At 40.8% G+C, this 21220-nt stretch overlaps 2 protein-coding genes across 2 annotated transcripts; one reads left to right on the top strand and one right to left on the bottom strand.

Moving 5' to 3' along the window:
- The first annotated feature begins 4525 nt into the window (after positions 1–4525).
- slc7a6os (solute carrier family 7 member 6 opposite strand) lies at positions 4526–8636 on the top strand. Its single transcript, XM_085767439.1, has 5 exons — positions 4526–4772; positions 5553–5879; positions 7043–7249; positions 7896–8028; positions 8291–8636. The coding sequence occupies exons 1-5, from the start codon at positions 4584–4586 to the stop codon at positions 8419–8421; spliced, it is 987 nt and encodes a 328-aa protein (XP_085623565.1). The 5' UTR covers positions 4526–4583; the 3' UTR covers positions 8422–8636.
- A 1764-nt stretch (positions 8637–10400) lies between these two features.
- Positions 10401–19734, bottom strand: slc7a6 (solute carrier family 7 member 6). The gene is made up of 10 exons (XM_085767428.1): positions 19611–19734; positions 16024–16607; positions 15798–15923; positions 15239–15383; positions 15021–15144; positions 14807–14910; positions 14576–14672; positions 13621–13770; positions 12201–12384; positions 10401–12104 (listed from the first exon to the last, which is right to left on the bottom strand). Exons 2-10 carry the CDS (start codon positions 16511–16513, stop codon positions 12037–12039), a joined length of 1488 nt encoding a protein of 495 aa, XP_085623554.1. The 5' UTR covers positions 16514–16607; positions 19611–19734; the 3' UTR covers positions 10401–12036.
- Between the last annotated feature and the right edge of the window lie 1486 nt (positions 19735–21220).

Genomic DNA, 21220 nt, shown 5'->3' with positions numbered 1-21220 from the left:
TTTAGTAAGGGCAACATATGAAAATCTGGGAACTAAATCCTTACCAAGAAATTTCTTCACAATTGTCTTTAGGAACATGCGTAATATCATGTCTTAAAATGTTGAAATTCAACTCCCGTGGGAAACCCCCTAAAAAACTACTCAAAGTTGGGGTAGGCTACCCGTAACTGGATTTTTGAACATTCCGAAATGTTAAATTTGGCCTTAAAGCAGATATCAGTGGCACGGCCGTTTCGGCTAATGCTGTGTTCAAGGCAGGCTTTTGAAACCGTAAGTTACAGCTTCAAGCCACAACTACGACTTGGTAGCGTTCCAGGTAACCCGTAGCTCGTGTTTTTACCGTCCTGTTGTCTGTGAAAGTTACCTATAACGGCCACTCGTAACTTCCGACCCGTGAACTCGTACCAGATCGAACTGGTATGACTTCACAGGAAGGAAAAACACAAAGTACGAGTTTCCTTGAACGCACCATGAGTTAGCAGCCCCCGCCCTTGTCAGGCATCAATTGGTCCTCGTGCTACGTCACCACATTCACGCGCATCCCTTGGCTGCACACACAGCCCTTCATGCCGTTCTCTCCCCTCATTGGATAACACTTGTATCCCACAAGGAAAATTTTCTCCTCGGGTTACAGCAGAGCAGAGTGACGGAGAGACTCGTGTTTAGGCTGAAATACTTCATGTAAGTGATTGCTGACGGAAAATAGGACTATTTAGGACTTATATTAACAAAAACATTCCACTGATATCTGCTTTAAATAACTTGTGAGGGGTCAAACTAGGGGTTTTTCATGATTCTGAGTTGATCGCAAACATTAGTTTTACGCCCAAAACACTCCTTGGTGGAGAAAAAAACAGCCACACCCACTTTTCTTGACTTGTTCATCGGAACCCCACCACCTTGCAGAGAAGCCATTCCTTATCACTGCAGAGGTTGTGTTACATAATATTACTAAATACTCAATATAATGTAACTTTTATTGTACCCTTTTTTCTATAGGACATTATACAGACCCTCCAGGATTTTATGATGTCACGATTGCAACTATTAATGCAAATTCAATCATGAATTCTTTGGCCTTGACACTGCAACTTTTCAGCAAATTTGCTATCATGGACTGCTGTGGCTAACTTTTCAGCTGCGGCCACAGTGTTTCCATTACGTTTTTTTGCATGTCTGTGTTTTTATTACTAGTTATTGTTTTCATATAACATTAAGTTTTATGCAGATCGGGAGCGAGAGAGAAGGAAAGACATCAGGTGCACACCAGATTTCAGATACCAGTAAAAACGTAAACATACACATAGCCTACACACACACACACACACACACACACACACACACACACACACACACACACACACACACACACACACACTTCTCACTATTGGGTACATGTAGCTACATTAAAAGGTTGCTTTCTTCTTTTAATATGGTAAATCAGCTTAAGTATTGTTTAGTGGTAGTTGTAGTTGGTTAGCATTAAAAGTGAAGAATTTTGGAGTTAGCTAGTGCTAGACATGTTGAAGCCATTTACAACCTTCGATCATTGACAGACATACTGCTTTTTACATCTGATATGTGTTATCTACATCTTTTTTTAAGAACTTGAAATATGTCATGTCATTGCGTTGATAACATGCATAAGAAACTTTATTTGATGCCTATCTCTATAATGCATTATTATCATACTTATAAGGTATTATAATACGTTATAATTGTTGGTAACTCGCTGACAATGCCCACATTGATAATGCATTATAAATATAGTTATAATGTGTTACAACTGGCTTATAGTCGTGTATAACTATCATAATAAACACTCATAAATGATCATAAGGCTTTATAACAATAAGCATGACAAATCATAGAGCATTATAACTCTATTATAATACTTGACCTTAAGCCATTATAAAATGCTCTATAATGTGTTATGCTAAATGTTATAAAGCCTTATGATCATTTATGAGTATTTATAATGATGGTTATACACTTTTATAAGCCAATTATAACACATTATAACTATATTTATAATGTATTATCGACGTGGGCATTGTCAGCGAGTTACTAACAATTATAACGTATTATAATACCTGACCTTATAAGTCACAATAAAATGCTTTATAGTGTGTTATGATTATTGTTATAAAGTATTGGTTATTATTATAAATTATTATGATCATTTATGAATGTTTATAATTATAGTTATACAATGCTATAACCACATTATAACTCATTATAAGTATGGTTGTAATGCATTATAGAGATAGGCGTCAAAGTCTTACCAAAATGGTTATTAGTTGGCTAACAGTAAATAATATGGTTAGTTTGCCAACTCCTATGTGCGACTGAATCTGATGACCATCTGACCATTTTATTTTCCTAAATGCTAGCTGACTGCTCCATTAGCTATCGAACTAGGATAACATGGTGTAGGCCTATTGTCTTCACGAGGATTTTTGCAGTTAGGTTTAGGCGGTGATCTACTATACTCAATAGAATACATTGATACAGTAAGCTATTCCTGTGCATGACAGAGGTTTTCTTTAATGTCACAAAAAAACTTCTACTATTACTACTGAATACTATATAATTTATATTCTACCTTTTTACAATGTTGGACATTAATCTAGCACACACGTCAATCTCATGTCAAAAACCTGGGGGAGATCTGTCCTGCGATACACTTTTATATGGCCTGCAAGAAAAATATTATTTTAATAATGGCCCACCAATATAGCATTCACATTACTCACATTACAAATCCCATAATACACTACAACAGCTACCATACGGCCATGACCAAGCAATAGGCCCAAGCTGGAATGAACAAGTTTGTGACACACTGCAACATCTATCTTTTTCCATTCTTCAAAAACCACCTCTTAGAGCCTGGATGCTCGATGGAGATTGATGCTCAGTGTGTGTGCAGATTAACATTATCATGTTTGCAATCAATGTAGCACCACTGTGTATTTTTTGTGCTTTTCCTATCTTCATTTCGAACAAACTTGTTTCAGTTGTTGCTGGTATGTGAAATCTGGTGCATGTCCACTGTCTTTTCTCTCTCGCTGCTTGCTACCGATCTGCATAATAAATTACATTTATAATAGCTTTTTAAATAAATTTAGCGACACCACAAAATCCTGGAGGGTCTGTATAATGTCCTATAGAAAAAAGGGTAGAATAACATTTATATTATATTGAGTATTTAGTAGTATTATGTAACACAACCTCTGCAATGCTAAGGAATGGCTTCTCTGCAATACATTCTATTGGTGGTAGTGGGGGTTCCGATGAACAAGAAAAGTGGGTGTGGCTGTTTTTTTCTCCACCAAGGAGTGTTTTGGGTGTAAAACTAATGTTTGCGATCAACTCAGAATCATGAAAAACCCCTATAGTCTACTTGCCAACAATGAGTACCCGGAAATGTTGAGTACCCCAAAGTTTTATGTTAGAAATATGTAGTATGGGTCCCCAGTATTCAGAAACTGCCGGATGCTAATTTATATATATTGGGCAATTAGCACAATTGACATAATTAGCATAAATTTGCATATTTTGCCTATATGGGCAATATTTCATCAAAATTGACTTGGCTGATCTGGGCAATATTGGAGTGGTTTTAGGGGTTATTGATGATGCTGGATCCATTTCTGACATTTTCAAAATTCAAAATGGCTGTCTAAACCGGAAGGGACCAGATTGAAATCCATCAAAATCGGCCCACTGGCGGTTTAAATCTGGTCACTTCCGGTTTAGACAGCCATTTTGAAATTTGAAAATGTCAGAAATGGATTCAGCATCATCAATTGAGTTATTACACTAATTATATGACCCAGAGTGGGCTTAAATTCAATTTTCTTTTCTGTACACCTTTAAGGCCAAATTTAACATTTCGGAATGTTCAAAAATCCAGTTACGGGTACCCCAACTTTGAGTAGTTTTTTAGGGGGTTTCCCACGGGAGTTGAATTTCAACATTTTAAGACATGATATTACGCACGTTCCTAAAGACAATTGTGAAGAAATTTCTTGGTAAGGATTTAGTTCCCAGATTGGTCAAATATCTGCTAAAATGCCCTTACTACTTAGGAATAGTAGCCTATGTCATAGGCTAGGTGAGGCCACAATTCAAATGATCTAAGGGCATCTTGTTTTTTTTTATGTAGCCTACAGTCTATTGAAAATAAAAGTGACAGAGCAGAGAAACACATTCGAAACAAACTGTAGCCTACTAATAAAGACGTCAGTGGAACATAGGGTAGCTACAAAATAATTATATTAGAGCCAAAGAACAGGAAAGAAAAGTTGTTTTACATTTTCCCTAAACGTGGAATATGGAGCTCATGGTTAATAAATTGATTGTGTACGTGTGTAATTTTATTACTATTCAAATAAGATCCCAAACGGTAGGCAAAATGTTTCCCACTAATTCATTTTCCTACGTGCAAAGGCTCCGCCGTGCTGTGACGTTGATGGTACCCGGAAATAAAGCGCGACTGGACTGAGCGGTCTTCCCTCCCCTCTCCTCCTCCTCTGTGTGTGTATGTGTGAGCCAGACAAACCAGACAGGGTAACAACATGGATCCAAACACGACTGTTTTGCGAGTCAAGCGAAAGCGGGGGACCGACCCCGCGGATGCTTTGTTGCTGGCATGTAAACGTATCCGACCGGAAACGTCCCAGGGCTCGGGCGAACCGGTACCGGAGCCCAACGAGGCCGAGGTGGAAAACTCTGTCTTCAAACTCGTGGCGACCGTAGCGACACAGGTGAGAGGCCCGGGGCCGCTGGCGGCGGGGCTAGCCAGCCAAACGCCGCTGGCTAACATTAGCGCTGCTTGTCTGGTTAATGTTAGGCGCAGGTGAGCAAAGTAACGTAACGTGAGTTAGCGTGGAGGTATAAACGTTAAACGTAGGATACGCTGTTTTCTAGAGCCGACGAGCCGTCGGTGCTGCTAGTTGTTGTTGTTGTTAATGTAGCATCCAGCCCAGCCAATGGTGTTAGCTTTAGCTGTCTGGCGGCTCCAAATCGCATTTAGCCTGTGCTGTGATGTCGTTAGCTCATTTTTGTTTGTGGTGGTGAACCTGGTGAAGATGTGTGGACAGGCCTCGGAAATCATTTTGGCTTAAACCAGAATCGGATCTTAAAACTGCACCGAATCGTTATTTAATTCCTCTTCAACTTACACGCAACGTCTTTAACAAAAGCTGATTATATAAGTAAACAAGCACGTATTTTTATCAAAGGGACCACTCTCTGGTGTAATGTTATAATGTTAGTGGAGCCTCTTATTTTTATATTTCTATGGCAACCTGTCAATTGTGTCTGTCCATTGTGACATTGGCGTATTTGCATAGATGTTGAAACTAACATGTTGCCCATGTGTGCACTTTCCCTGCCAAATAAATAAATAATAAAGTGTTGCTGGGAATATGGGCAGTATTATTTTAACCATCTCGTGGTGTGTGTACTCAAGGTTTCTCGCTAGTTAAAGCTAAATAATTGGTCGTTTTCATGTTAGATCTCTAACATTGTCATGTCATCGACAGGATGCTCCAGTTCAGACACAGGTCAGACAGGCCTTGGCTCGGCCTCGCATGGCCCACGCACTGCGCCCCTCTGCTGCCAGCTCTCAGAGGATAATTGGGGACCTAAGGAGCACAAAGTGGAGCACCCGGAGGGAGGAACGCTACCGGATACTTTCCAGCCACCGCACAGGGCTGTCAACTCCAACCGAGCCACATAGCCCGCAGACAGATGCACCTGAGAGCGCGGGAGAGACTGCGAAAGAGCAGGTCAAGTGCTGGGGTCTGGGCGAAATCCAGGTGGTCGATCTTGTACATGAGGATGCAGAGGAGCAGGACAAATCTACCAAAGTGAGTTTAATGTTATTGGAGCTGAGTAATGAGTAAGTATGAGTGAGTATGTGTATAATTGATGCAGGAAGCTCGATTATGATGTAATGGTGCTTTATTTTTTATTTATTTTTTAGATATGATTACAATAGTGGTACAAAACATTTGTCATACTGCAACTGTAGTATTCTTCAAGCTGCCTAATACACTGGAAATGACATATTAGGTTGCTGGTGTTAAAGGGGCATTTCAGTATTTTGGCAAATTCGCCCATTTGCCATAATCCCTATAGTCATCGCAGTAGGTGCAATCTGTAATCGATCGGCGGGCAGAGATACAAGCTGCTCGGCTAACGCTACGGAGGCATATGGTATTTCTGGGTTTCCCCCATCAAACTCATCAAATACACAATCCAAGAACTCCAAAACACTCTTGTGGGCAAAGTGTGACCTGCACATTCACCACGGCATGAAATATTAATGGAACATTACCAGACGGGAGTTGTTTTCGAGGCAAATGCGCAGCTGGAACTACATTTCAGACACGGCTACTCGGCAGAGTGACTTCAAAAGTGCAAGTAGTTCCGAGTATTTGCTTTGTGTGTTGTAATGTTACGTTATTATTTCATAGTGTGGCGAATGTGCAGGTCAGAACTTGTCCACAAGGGCATTTTGGAGTTCTTGGATTGTTAATGAGTTTGATGGGGGAAACCCAGAAATACCATGAGCCTCTAGTATTAGGTGAGCAGCTTGTATCTCTGCCCCACTGATCTAAAAACAGCATGCACCAACAATTAAAGGTAACAAACCTACTGCTATGATAGGGATTATGGCAATGGACGAATTTGCCAAAATGTTGAAATATGCCTTTTAACATGCAGCTATAATGCAAATCCTGTTACTGTCCATTGCCTTACCTAGGCATTTCAGCATTGTCAGTAATCTTCAACAGTTCTGTATGAAATGAAAGGTCAGATGTATATTGTTGAAATGCTTCAGTAATTAATTGGAAGGGATTATAGAAAGACTGTTGAATACCAATAGATTGGTATGGCTTTTACAAAAGGGATGCAAATGCTTTACTCATCACTCCTAACAGTAATGTGTGCTGTGGTTAATTTGGTTTTTCTTTCATGGATAGTCTCAATGCTGATTAACTGATTCTCTTGCTGTCTTTTTCTAAAGACATTGCCCGCAGACCCGGAAGTCATCCTGTGTAATAACACAAAGATGCTGCGGGAGCGTCTGAGCATATCTGGAGAGAGGCTGGGCGAAGAGCACAGGCAGCAGGACGAGGACTACGTCTATGATCTTTACTACCAGGAAACGATCACACCAGGGTGGATCCAGGACATCCTGTCCGTCAGAGCCTACGCCGATGAGGGAGAACTGGTGTGTGTGGATGGATGGACAGGCGGATGAATGAGTACTGAAATCGGAGTGAGTGAATGAAGACATGGCAGAAATATGGTGCAGACATGGGCAAAGCAATGGGTCTGAGTTTACACACAATTTGTGCTTGTAAAATCCATTTTGATAAATCAACAAGAGGCGTATTGGGGCATAATGGGCTTTATGCACAGCTCCACTACTTCCTGAAATAAGCCAGCTCCTTTATTTCCTGTCTTGCATTATTGGACCAACTGATTAATCCAGGTGTGCCTGACCTCACAACAATGGTCAGGAACACCAGGAAATAAAGGAGCTGGCTTATTTCAGGAAGTAGTGGAGCTGTGCATAAAGCCCATTGTATTACATATAAGTCGATAAAAGAGTGAGATTTGTTTTTAGTTTTATAAAGTTTTTGGCCTTGAAAGTCTTCACAGAAATGTTCAAATCTAAGAATTATTCAAAGTACTTAGCAGTCAGACAGTGAAACAAAGTGATTGTCCAAAAGTGTTAATTTGGGTTCATGGCTAGCTCTTATCGTAAGACTTGCTATTACTAGTTATTTTATTTCTAAATAGAATCCCTCTAAAACTAATAATGAATCAACAAGAATAAGGCTTTGAGATATGTGGGTTGTTGCTTATCCCAGGTACCTGACCTTGTGGTTCATGAGGAGGAGGTGTATGAAGATGAGGATGATGAAAATGAAGAAGGCAACTGGAGGAATGAATATCCTGATGAGGAAAGTGACCCCGACAGTGACAGGGAGGAGCGCTATGGTGGTATGTATTTATTTATGTATTATTGTCTGTAAAACTGATGTCTTTACTGTTTAGTTATTACACCCCACTTGTTTAGACATGTCGCAGCCTCTCGATTCCACAAATCGTTATATCAAGGCACAATAATGACCTGTGTTTGGAGAGATAACATCGACTGTATGTAAACAGTAATCTTGTACAGCTGCATTTCTGAATGAGCGTCACTTAGCCCCCACCCCCTTTGCTTGTCATTCATTGGCTGATTTCCGCCTCGTGCCTGCAGGTTACTGGGAGGAGGAGCACTCGTACAGCCGGAGGAGCTGGGAGCGTTACCAAAGGGAAGTGGTGCATGAGCTGGGCTGCCGTGATGAAGATGAGGAGGATGACGATGGAGACAAATGCAATTCCGATTGATCAACCCCTCCACCCCCTTTAACCCTCACCTGTCAGTGGATCTTCCCAGTGCCCTCTCCACAGAAAACACTGTACTCCATAGACGTCTGTGTAGGTGAGAGTAGAGGAAAACACCTGCTAGTCTGGCACAAAACCGTTTGGAAAAACATGTTGTAAGAAACGCTGTCTTAAAATGTAGCAATTAATGTGTAGCACGAATTAGATTTTATTAAGTTCCTAATTTCCAGCATTATTAACACCAGTAAAAAATGCTCATTTTATTTTCAAAAGAGTTCAAATTCATGTGCCAAAGTATAATACCCAGGGGGCAAAGCAAAAAAACGGACACGGAGCGTTGTAAAAGGTTTGACACCAGAAATGACATCTAGGAACTTGAAGGATTAAAACCTGGGTGGACAACCCGGTCAACTAGCTGCTGGAAAGCTACAGGGGGCCAAAACCCCTTTCTTGGGTCATTTTGCTGGCGAAATGATGTAAATGCAAATATTTAGGTACTACAATGGCATAAATAGTCATACAACTATAAAATTTGGCAGAGAGTATCTTGACACATAGGGGGAGGCATGAAAAAAAGATTCTGGGGTTTGTTGCAACTCGATTTTAAGATATCACCCTCAACATCCCAAAAAAGACCAAAAAAAGTACTGTTCGCCTGACAAATTCTCATGAAAATTATTATTTTTCAGCACTTTATGGAGAATATCTATGCCTAACATGTATATAGAAAATTTCCTTAATTCATAAGCTTCCATTTGAGTCCAAGATAGCCTTTCTATCTCCAAAGCCCCACTTGCTGTGGCCAACGGTCTTCTCTGTCTCTCTGTTCACTTTGGGGAGACCAGAAATAGAATGGTTTCTGATCATGCTAGTTAACATGTAGTTTTTCACAATAGGTGTTGCATTGTTTGGAGACAGCCTGTAGCTTTCCAGTAGCTAGTAGAAAGGCTATCTTGGACTCAAATGGAAGCTTATGAATTAAGGGAATTTTCTATATACATGTTAAGCATAGATATTTTATATAAATAATAATTTTCATTAGAATTTGTCAGGCGAACAGTACTTTTTTTGGTCTTTTTTGGGATGTTGAGGGTGATATCTTAAAATCGAGTTGCAACAAACCCCAGAATCTTTTTTTCATGCCTCCCCCTATGTGTCAAGATACTCTCTGCCAAATTTTATAGTTGTATGACTATTTATGCCATTGTAGTACCTAAATATTTGCATTTACATCATTTCGCCAGCAAAATGACCCAAGAAAGGGGTTTTGGCCCCCTGTAGCTTTCCAGCAGCTAGTTGACCGGGTTGTCCACCCAGGTTTTAATCCTTGAAGTACCTAGATATCATTTCTGGTGTCAAATCTTTTACAACGCTCCGTGTCCGTTTTTCAAAAAACTGGGATTTTGCCCCCTGGGTATAACAATGTCACTGACAAAACCTGTAGACAACTCAAAGCACACACCCTTCATAGTGTGAAGTCATCTCTCTCTTTACTACACAGACTTTTAAGGAGTGGGTGTTATTTCTAGAGGGATCCAGTGTCTTTTCTTCTTTTTTTTTAACTGTGGTGGAGTGGCTTTGTGTGTGGATGTTTGTTCAAAGTGGATGCGTGTTAGAAATATTGCACATTAGTGTGATAAGCCTCGTATGCTTTGTGCTGTTAACATTTCTGTTAGTGAGACATTTGGGCCACGTGAGGTTGCAATTAAGGGTGTTTGTTTGGCATTTTGTGCATGGTAGTGTGTGGGTGTGTGTGTCTGTGTAACTGTGTGTGTTAGTTTTGCATAATGTGAAAGTGTGGTGCATCTTTTTTTTTTCTGTTGTGTGCGTGTGTTTGGTTCAGAAATTCCCCTTGAAATTCTCTTGGATGCTTGTTGACTTGAACTTTTGTAAATATGTAGATGTGTATAAAAAGAAAGCTTTCAAAATAAACATAAAACGTAGAAGTGTCAATTTTTCTGGACCATAAACACAAACTTGTTCACTTTAAGAATGTATTTATTGATCATATAATTAGTTAGAAATATCTTCTCAAAACATTAGTGTGGAGATTAAATGCATAATAAGACAAATCAAGATGCAGCCCCACTTCCACAAATTCAAATGTTATTTTACAAGTGGGAAAACAAAGGTGACAAAAAGTCAGACTCTGAATTTTCATTATTGCTGAACTTGGTGATCTCATGAGCTGTTTTGCTCAGTTACATCCCTGAGGTGATGCAGTGTTGTTTTTCTGAGGTAGGCCAGTAACAGCAGGTGTGAGAGGTCAATGTTAAAAATCCTACCAAACTGGTCTTCTTTCACACTGTTTTTAAACTGGTCCATAAAGTCTTTTATAACCTTAGGGGGGGAAAAACTCTGAGAATCAATCTTTCTCATTTTGGAAACACTTTTCTCTGTGCAGGATTTAGGAAAAGTTCTGTTTAACCTATACTGACTGAGCACAAGTCAAATATGCAGCACATGATGGGATGAAGTCCAGACAAATTGGGTTTGCCTGATGCTAAATGGATTTCCATGTACAAAACTGCTAAGATGTCTTTTGATTCATGCTTCATCTAACAGTCAAATTATTATAACTGCACATTAAAACTTCACTTTTTCATGTTCCTATCAACACGTGGCCACATTCGAGGTACTTGTGTTTATCATTACCACTGAACCAGTAGAGGACGCCAAAGCACAATCTCATTAACGTCACTGGATTGAAACCAGAGGTGCAATTTAAGATGAAATATAGATTCTGAGAGACTTAATACAAACAAACTTAAACAAAATGACTAAAATGCTATTTTGACTTACGTCAAAATTGTCAGTTCATGTCTTGAATACAGCACATTAAACACTGTAAATAGATGTAGTGTTGTACAGTTCAAAGCAAATCCAAAAAAACAAAATTTCTTCCAATGATGCTGGACAGCATCTACAGACACTGAACCCAGCCCAGCAAAAAATGATTTAAACAAGCCAGTGTTCCAATACAGCATATACCAATGTGTTAAAAATGAAAAGAACACACACAATAGAAATACCATACAATGGCGCCAAAACTGCATACAGGCAATGACATTACCATGATGAGACAACACCTTCACATAGCAGCTGACAACAGAAATTTTCTTTCCATTTCTTTCATTCAGGAAATGAATGACTTGCAGGATGAATGTACGATATTTTAATTCTCAGTAGGATCAGCACATTCACACACCACTCATCTCACAGTGACAATAACTTAAATCCATATCATGGATCATTATCAGGTCCCCGTGGGCATGTGCACAGCACCTGTAAAATCTCACAGGCATTTGCTACTTAAAAGGCATTTATACAAATACTTGTAAACCAAGAAGGCAAATCATTTTTACTGAAGGTCATGAAACAGTGGGAATGACACTAACAATGTCCACAGTAATATATATGAATCTGCAAGTGAACCTGTGCGTCTGTGGCAGCATTTCCAGTGTCGTATAAGTCTGTGAAGTCCGAGAGCTTCAGCGTGTGCACAGTACAAAAAAGAGAGTCAAATATCCAGATTATGGTGTCTGGTCCTTTGGTTACTGTCTGCTTTAAGGTTGCAGACACTGCTGCTGGGTCAAGTTTTTTGAAGAGCACCGGATACTATTCACTTTTGTCCATTTCTGTCAGCACGCAGTAGCAGGTGTACTGTGTGAAGTGAGTCAAAGATCCTGGAATAGAGACAGCAAGATATTGTTGAAAGAGCAAGGGAACAAGCTGAAATGAGGAATGAGTGCTGCCTGTGGTGGGTTGTGTGATACACTTACGCAGTAGCTTTGTGATGACAGGTGGTCGTTTGGATTCAGGTAAATAGACGCCCATGAAGTAGACAGGAACGCCTGACAGGGCAATGGCGATGCCAATCAGAGAGTTGATTGTGTCGCTGTAGAGAGGCACCGCCACCAGGAAAACAGCACACAGACAGAACACCACTGGGTAGAGTAAAGTCAGCTGTGGAGAGAGGACGCAAGAGGGAGAGCATGACTTAGAAACATAATAACAATAATTAATTAATATTTAGCTCCCATGTTTTACAAAGATAGATTTCCATGTCATTTCTGATTATAAAGTAGTCTGTATTCAGAAACTGGCATCCAACCTTGCAGGGTTTGGTTTCTCTTAGTGTTTTACCTGAAATATGTATTTTAGTTGTATCAGTCAAGTCAGCCAATTAGAAGAGAGGCTCAGGGACTCCTCTTTTTTAACTGGCTCACCAACCCATTGTTACTAGAGTTCCAAGCCTTAGAAGGGTAATATAAAAGTGCAATGAAATTGTTTTTAGTTCTTAAAACTTAAAATATTTATTCTCACTGATAAACACAACAACATTTTTGTAATGACTATGATATAACATAATTTTCTCCCCAATTTACGACTGTATATTAAAGCAGAAGTAAGTGGTCCGGTCGTTTTGGCTAATGCTGCGTTCCAGGCAGGCTTTTGAAATCGTAAATTACAGCTTCAAGTCACAACTTACGACTTTGTAGCGTTTCAGGCAACCCACTCGTGTTTTTCCGACCTGTTTCACCGGTGAAAGTCACTATAACGGCCACTCGTAACTTCCGACCGGTGAACTCGTACCAGATCGAACTGGTACCACTTCACGGTCGGAAAAATACGAGTTTCCTTGAACGCACCATAACAGTCCTCGTCGCTACGTCACCACATTCACGGCGTTCCTTGGCTGCACACACAGCCCTGCATGCCGTTCTCTCTCCTCATTGGATAAAAACTGTAGGATACGATAAATGTTTTCTCCTCGACTCAGAGCAGAGCAGAGTGACTGACAGACCCGTGTTTCAGTCCAAACACTCTATGTAAGTGATTGCTGTCGGAAGATATAACTATTTAAGACTTATATTAACACAAATATATCACTTACTTCTGCTTTAAGATCTGTAATGATGTAACATCTAATATTTAATTTAAATTTTTTATTTTATTAGTTTCAAATGACACCAATCAAGAGTATGCAGAGTAACATCTGCAAAGGGATGAACTTGATGGAAAATACAGTTATTTTATTGTGAGACAAAAATAATTGTAGACACTTTAAGTATTAGTCATCTCCAATGATCTCCCTATTTATGGTAAGAATTCAGTAGTACATTACATTTCTACTTCTTATTTCCCAGATCTAGATAAGAGGAATGCTTGGGATTATGCAGTAGAAGTAACTGGTCAAACCTTGAGAGGTCTGGGTCTGTCGGGCTCCTTCCAGCGGAGATAGATCTGTCCAGCAATGGACAGACCCATGAAGAACCAGTAGCTAAAGCTGTAGTAGTTGATGAGCTGGAAGACGTCCTCCACTGTCAGGTAGATCAGTGACATGACACACTGGACGGTGCACAAAGAAGCAAAGGCAGAGTGGGAACAGTTAAAATGCTGCAAAATACAGTACATGCACTTGAAAAATTGTCTTTTTTTAACCTGGACAATAGTTTTAAATCAGCCAATACAATGAAAGTCTCTACCTTCCATCATACAGCCTTAAAGGGACATTGTGTAGCTTCTCCTGTTGTCTGTCCGTAAATCGATTATTTTGTTCGAAAGTATGTTTTTCATTAATCAGCAATCACACGCATCAACAAACTGAAGTGTTATGGTAAGCTTTGAATTTACCATTCATATCATTCATATATACATAGAGCGGGTAAGATCAGTGCTGGCTGCCATGTTGCGCCGCCATCTTTTACGTTCAGTGGCAGCGTGACCGTAGGTAACCACGGAAACTCACTGGAGACACCAGAGCGGTTGGCTCAGGGAGAAACGATCGAGGTGGCATCTGTGAAAACCATCACCACGGTGTAGTGTGAGGAAGGATGGAGGGTCACACTGATGCTGCATTCACGTGGAGTCAGACAGACGGCAGTCGGAAACTAACCGGATGTAATTTTAGTCAAAGAGAGAAAGCCGGTAAAACGTGAGTCAGGTAAACAATTCGATATCGCCATGACAGGTGGCTGTTGTCCGTCTGCCGTCTGCCCGATTCCACGTGAATGCAGCATAAAGAATACGATTGTGTTGGTTGTGACATACAACTGCACCGCTAGATGGGAGTAATTCCTATACAATGTCCCTTTAAGTGTTCATTTTTATTTTCTTCCTCAACCATATAAATGTGACTGAACCATATTCATACATTGAAGATGAGAGCAGGGACCGGAGTGAATCTGTAGATGTGGATCATAGACAGAGCGTCTGGAAGGTGACCCTCACGAGAACCCACGAAGAACAACCTGGACACAATACACATGGATTACGTAACACCAAAAAAGCACTAGCCAGAGTATTAGTCTCTTACACTGCTGCCCTAAAAATGAATTTCTACACCATAGTGAATAATTATTAATAATTATTATTTGAATTCTACCTGGACGCAGCGATAATGGAGGCATTGAGGCCACCGTAGCAGGACAGAGCCACAGCAATGGGGATGGTCCAGCCCATCACACCAAGAGTATGATCTGCAAATGTCTGAAGCAGGCATATAAAGTGGATTAACATGTGTGGATTAAGCGGATTACATCTTTTTTTCCATCCCAACATCTTCTTTTGCCAAAGCACTTGACATTTTGTTTGCTCACCACTGCCACTGCATCACTGGCCAGTATAGCGCTAATATCGAGAACAGCATAGTAGGCCACATTGGTGAGGATGTAGATGATGGTAACTATGGGCATAGAGATGGCAATGGCCAAGGGAAGGTTCCTGGAACAACAGGATATCAGGTCATTACCAGGCTGATTCAAGGATTCTGACTTGTTAGCTGAATAGATAACAAAAAAAAGGAAAAATTAATTACCTTTCAGGGTTTTTGATCTCCTCAGTAACAAAGTTGAGAGTGTCCCAGCCTGAGTAGGAGAAGAGGGCTGAGTAGAGCGCAAGCGCAATGTCACCAGGATCTGTAGATGATCCATGGAAGGATGATTCAAAGTTGGTTGTGTAACCTAAGACACAGACACAACAATTAAAGGTACAGTCAGAAAAAATGTACTGTATTTATGTATATATATATATTTTTTTATATATATATATATATGAAACTTTGTATTTTTTTTAATTGAAATTATGATTTTTGAATGGTTGAGCGACACTGGGATTAGGCTGTGGAGACACTGTCTATAGTATTATATATCTCTGCACTGTACTGCAAGATATTACATAGACCAGATAGCATTGTTGCCTTTGATTAAATACTACAACAGCTATTACAGTGGAATTTACAACTTAGCAGATGCTAGGAATCTGGTACTATGTTTAATTGGAATGACATCATGAGAAAACCAAGCTTTTTGCGCATAACATCATTCAGTGGAAACTGTGTTTTGTGAAAAGGTGAGTACTGCAGTAGCATCACTCACCCTGACACAGCTTGACGATGCCAGTAACGATGATGACAATGAGGGCCGCCACCTTGGCATAGGTGAAAATGTCCTGCACACGGGTCCCCCACTTCACATAGGCAGAGTTTATGAATGTCAGTAAGCCTGGGGAGGGAGAGGGAAAGTATCACAGCTTTGTGTCCACTCAGGTAGACAGACATGAGCAAAACAGCAGTGGGATGCAGAGCAGTTCACATGTACATACATATACAGGCTGCAGCGATGAGCCTGGATGCTACATATGGCGGTTCACATGTTGGGAAGAGCGGCTGCACCAGGTAGTTTGCGAATGTAATGGCGATGACGGCCTGGCTGGTGGGCTCGATGATCAACAGGGATGTCCACAGTCTAATAAATGCAATGAAGCCACCAAAGGACTCCAGGATGTATGCATAAGACGCCCCTGATTTGGTGATTGTGGTGCCCAGCTCGGCGTAGCACAGGGCCCCCACCACAGAGAACACACCCCCAATAACCCAAATGACCAGCGACAGGCCGTAAGAAGCGCTGTACAACAGGACACCCTTGGGGGAGACGAAGATGCCAGAGCCGATCATGTTTCCCACGATAAGGCTGACTCCGTTGAGAAGCGAGATCTCCTTCTTCAGCTGCATGCTCTCTTTGGGTGCCTCCGAAAGATGGGAGGAGTGGCCGGCACTGCCGTTCATCTTCTTGGAGTCATCGCTGTCAGTCATGGCGGCGTCTGTCTCTGGGCTGAACCAGCAGGAGCAGAGGACAGGCTGCGGACACTGTAGATCCTGGTCCCTATCTGGCAACCTCTGCAGCAACCTGTACAAAAACATTCACATGTACAAAGTTATTGTGAGAGCTCAATGCCAACTGAGTGTTCTGTGACTGGTATTTAATCTCTAATGTACCAAACACCTGTAAAAGGAAGGTCATGGCTTGAGCTCAGAGTAGCACGGGAACGGGAAAGAGGCTTCGGATGAGCAGATAACAGAGAGGGCAGTGCCAGTGACTGTGGAAACATTAACTGCAGCAGCAGGAGGAGGAGAAATATGATGCTCAGAGGTGATTCAGCAGGGTAAACGGCTTTCTACGCCACGTAAAATGACTATAGAAGAAACTAGTTCAAAATGAGAACAGACTGTAAGTCTGGGACAAAACTAGTTCACTGTTATGACATCAATAACAATACAATGAAATACATCAGTAGCTCAAAAAACAGGGCCATAAACAAGCATAACCAGCTTCTCTTTGTGCTTCATATACCTGTAGTATAAAGGTAGATGTACATGTCTACTTTGGTCTAGTTTCCATATATTGTGAATCAGCCTCGGTCCACAGATAAATTCACACCGCCTGTATTCAGAAACTGAACTTTCCTCTACGACCCAACTGGGTATCAGCTATGTTTTCATTGGCTCACTTAGAAAACACACAGCCAATCAGAGGAGAGCCTCAGAGATCGTCCTTGGTTCAACCACATTGTCGATAAAGGGTTAGACTAGTGGAGACCATGCGTAAGGTATGTGTAATAAGGAATGTGTAATTAATAAGAGAATGAAATGACTATAAACCAGAGTGGAGGATCAGCTATAAGGTCACAGTGGGCTGTGTGCATGTCAGATGCATGCTTCATTTCAACCATTAGGCATCTGCTCCTCACCACCACACCAGCTGTTTACCTGGTGATAACAGACCAATCAATAAGTCAAACAGTCATACTGCTACTGTTCACTTGAATCTCATCGCTCAACAATGCACACACTGAAACAGAAGTAACGTTGTTAGTCTGAGACGCGAAGTCAAGCAATTTGCGCTCAGAGCCGAATGTGTTTGCGGTCTGACTCCCTGTATGCATCCGTCAACATGTGAAATGTGTCAAACATCATACATCTTGGTTAACACTTGTGAAGACATAACATAGGTGTGATGTGCAGTGACCACAGTACTAGAGCACATGAAAGGACCTCCAAGGTGATTATGATGTCCTGGATTGGAAGACCTTTGGCACCTGCCACCACACCCTACTTTTCAAATACACTTCAAAGACTGTAAGAAGCCCATGTGACATCAAGAGACAAACAGGAAGCTGAGTATAATGCAGAGCGACTCATTTTCTGATGCTGGGAAAAGACCGGTCAGACAGAAAGAGATGTAACATTTTCTCCTCACTGCCAGAGTCTCAAAGCTAATCTTTTTAAACATTAGCCTATTAATTAACTGGCTCATTATCTGATAACTAATCAAGGCAGCTGCATAACCAGTGTGATCAATTTGCTGTTTTTCTCTGTTTTGGATATGTTTGGGTTTAGGACTGTTAGTCAGAGAGAGCCATTGGACTCCATGTCAGCTTTAGGAAAATAGTAGGCCTACTTAGGAAAAAATGAGTAAATTAATTGATGGACGACTAAAAATAACTGATAATCAGAGCTCTTACTTATATAGATTTTTTTGTTCCGTTGTTCCATTATTATCTCATAGTGTGTGGGAGTGTCTGAACAGGTAGTAGACCTACTGTAGGCCTACGTCGGTAACTGGAAACAAGGTTAACAAGGTAAGAGGAACAACAGGCAGGTAAACATGACCAAGAGCTGCTCAACTATTCTCCATTCTTTTAAACCTGTGACATTTGACACGTCTTGTCATTTATCACCATGTTCTGCTTTCAAGAACATACAGATCACCTATAAATGTGACAAATGCGAGGATGGATAAACAGACACTCTGCAAACAGGTTTACCTTTGAAGATTGAAGCTGAAGATAAAATGTGTCAAATACAACAACATACAGCATACATACAACTTGTATTAGCCTGTGGGAAAGCAGCTAAAATATATTAAAATATAATTTATTTTTCCCATCAATAGCTCTATAACCTGTCAGAGGGGTGTGCCCTCCTTAAGGTCAAGGTGGATAAATCTTTTAGCTCCAAGAAGGGTTTGATTTAGCTCCAGTTATGAGGCTGAGTCAGCAGGGATCTGTGTATTTCCTGATGTGATGTTACACCCATAGAGACACATGACAGCCATAATGATAAAGACGTTCATAAAGAAAAAGAAATAAAGAACTTCTCATTTTAGAGCACAATGAACCCATTACAGAGCAGCGGGCGTCAAGTAGGACACAATGACTAAACCACACTTCCGCTCCCACCCTTCACAATAAACCACAATTATGTCTCACGCAGCCTGCAGGGGAAATCATTTGTCCCTCTTTCTCTCAATTTGTTACTAAAAATGTCAAGTAAAATTTATTTGTATGAACCAAGCACCTACACACATAAATTGAAACGTCCAATGCAGGTTAACCATGGGACGATTCACAGGAAGAGCCCCTGTTCATAACAAAACAATGCGCTAATTAGCTCTGATAAAAGTAGGCCTACACCTGCTTTCTTCACCAATTATATGTTATCGTTCAGCAGTACCTAATTAGCCAATGGAGAGGTAGGCTGTTTTCTTTTTCCGTTCTTTCTTTCTTTTCTTTTTTTTTTTTACGATGCTATCAGGGCTTTGAACCCAAACGAATAAAAAAATGTCTGCGTCCACCTTGCGTCAATAAAATTACAAATAGGCTACACTGTTACAAAATACACAGCATGGAGTCACAGATTATAGCCTTTTATCAATAGCTAATGTCCCCCTTTTCATCTCCGGCACTGACTCTGCTTTCTGTGGGTCGCTTGTCGCCGGGTGCAAACAGACGCGACTTCCCTTTTGTCCCGTTGTCTCCTTCAGACAAAAATAGAGACACCGTCCCACCGTGGCACTTAGAAACAATCCCTGCTCTGCCGTCAACAGTCTCGGGATATCCCCCAGTCTTACCTGTGCTGCTTTGCCTCCTTTTGACAGACAGCCAACAGCGTCCGCCAACAAATGCATCAGCACCGGTAAACAACTGACTGGCTGCTGCTGCTGGTGCTGCTGCTGCTGCTCAGGGGAGGGGTCATGTGACGCTGGGGTAGACTACAGTAGACGGTAGGCTACATTAGTTTCATGTCGAAGCTCAGCATCTTCACCTACTGAAAAAAGACAAAATAAATAAAACAACATGCAGATGGTTTGTCATGCAGATAGAAAAAAAGCAAGAATCAGCAAAGTCACAATTATTTATTTTAGTTATAGATTTCTATCACAGGCCTAGGCCTAATTAAAAAGTGTAAACTCGACCAACACCTAGAGAATGTTTCAATACCACGTGGCACTAGAAATGATATAACTGAGAATCAACCCATACAAAGATCTATAACATATGGTGTATATATTCCTATATCAAGAATAAACTTACCACATCACCTACAGTAGCCTATAAGGAGATTATTATACCATACGCTCTCAATGGGTATTGAAATAGCACATCAAATACCCATAGTGTGGATATACTGATGAAATGTTTTATAATCTTAATGGCTGTATGTCTGTCTGTCTTCTTTCTATCTTCATTGTACATGTATTTATCTTACATGTACATAGGCTATATGAGAATTCACTTAGCCTATGCAGGCTACACAAACTGTAACTGTGATTATTTTTAAATTTTCATTATTGTTGTTTCCAAACTGATGTTATGGGCTTACTTTCCACAGTAAAACTTACTCCATTATATCGCTGCAACCAGTCTCATGCGATTGCCATAAAGAGTGACACACTGCTGGTGTGTGAAGTGGAGACATGCAATTAGAGGGACCCTGCTATAGAAGCATGAGGTAGGGAGGACGGACCCTTCGGCAATATGTGTCATGTGCCATTGTCATGTTACTGAAGTGTCAGGGATGGTGAAAGACACACAAACAGCACAGAAGTACAGAAGTATGTATTTAAAATGTTTTCAATAGAAAATGACAATTCAGTGTGTTGTGTTTTTACTTAGATATTATTAGTGCAACTACAATACATTGGGGATGTCAGTAAGACATGCCATAGCCATAGTATTACCAACAAGCCAAGACAAAAACAAAGTTAGCATCGTTGTAACCTCAGTCACTGCCACCTGCAGAAACCCAAACACCACATCCGTGGGTGAAAGTAGAGCACCATGCCTCACTTTTATGAAAACAGATTTTGTTTTCTAGTCATGTCAGTGGAGGAGACGCCATTGGATTTCACTTAGCAGTCTGAGACCACCATTATCTCAAAATGAGCTGGCATGCCTGCATCGGGCGGCACCACAGATAAAAAAGAGTTAGGTATAGGAACATTTTCTGTAGGACAAAGTCAAAGTAAACATGTTCCAAATCACCACTGACCACTGATCTTAGGGCACATGTGGGCACACGTAGTGGAGACATTGAGAATTTCAGAGGCAAACAAGCAGCATGTTTGTGATGAGAAAAACACATCTGAAACCTCTAGGGAGGAAACACACAGGCAAAAGATAAGGAGGCATGACAGAGCAGGAAAACAGCAAGCCTTGAATGTGCTTACTGTGCACTGCT

Source organism: Trachurus japonicus, chromosome 3, assembly GCF_045865225.1.
Source record: "Trachurus japonicus isolate A0001 chromosome 3, Traja_1.0".
Classification (NCBI taxonomy): domain Eukaryota; kingdom Metazoa; phylum Chordata; class Actinopteri; order Carangiformes; family Carangidae; genus Trachurus; species Trachurus japonicus.
Note: the sequence above shows the minus strand (reverse complement) of the source record. Positions and strands in the feature narration are given on the sequence as shown.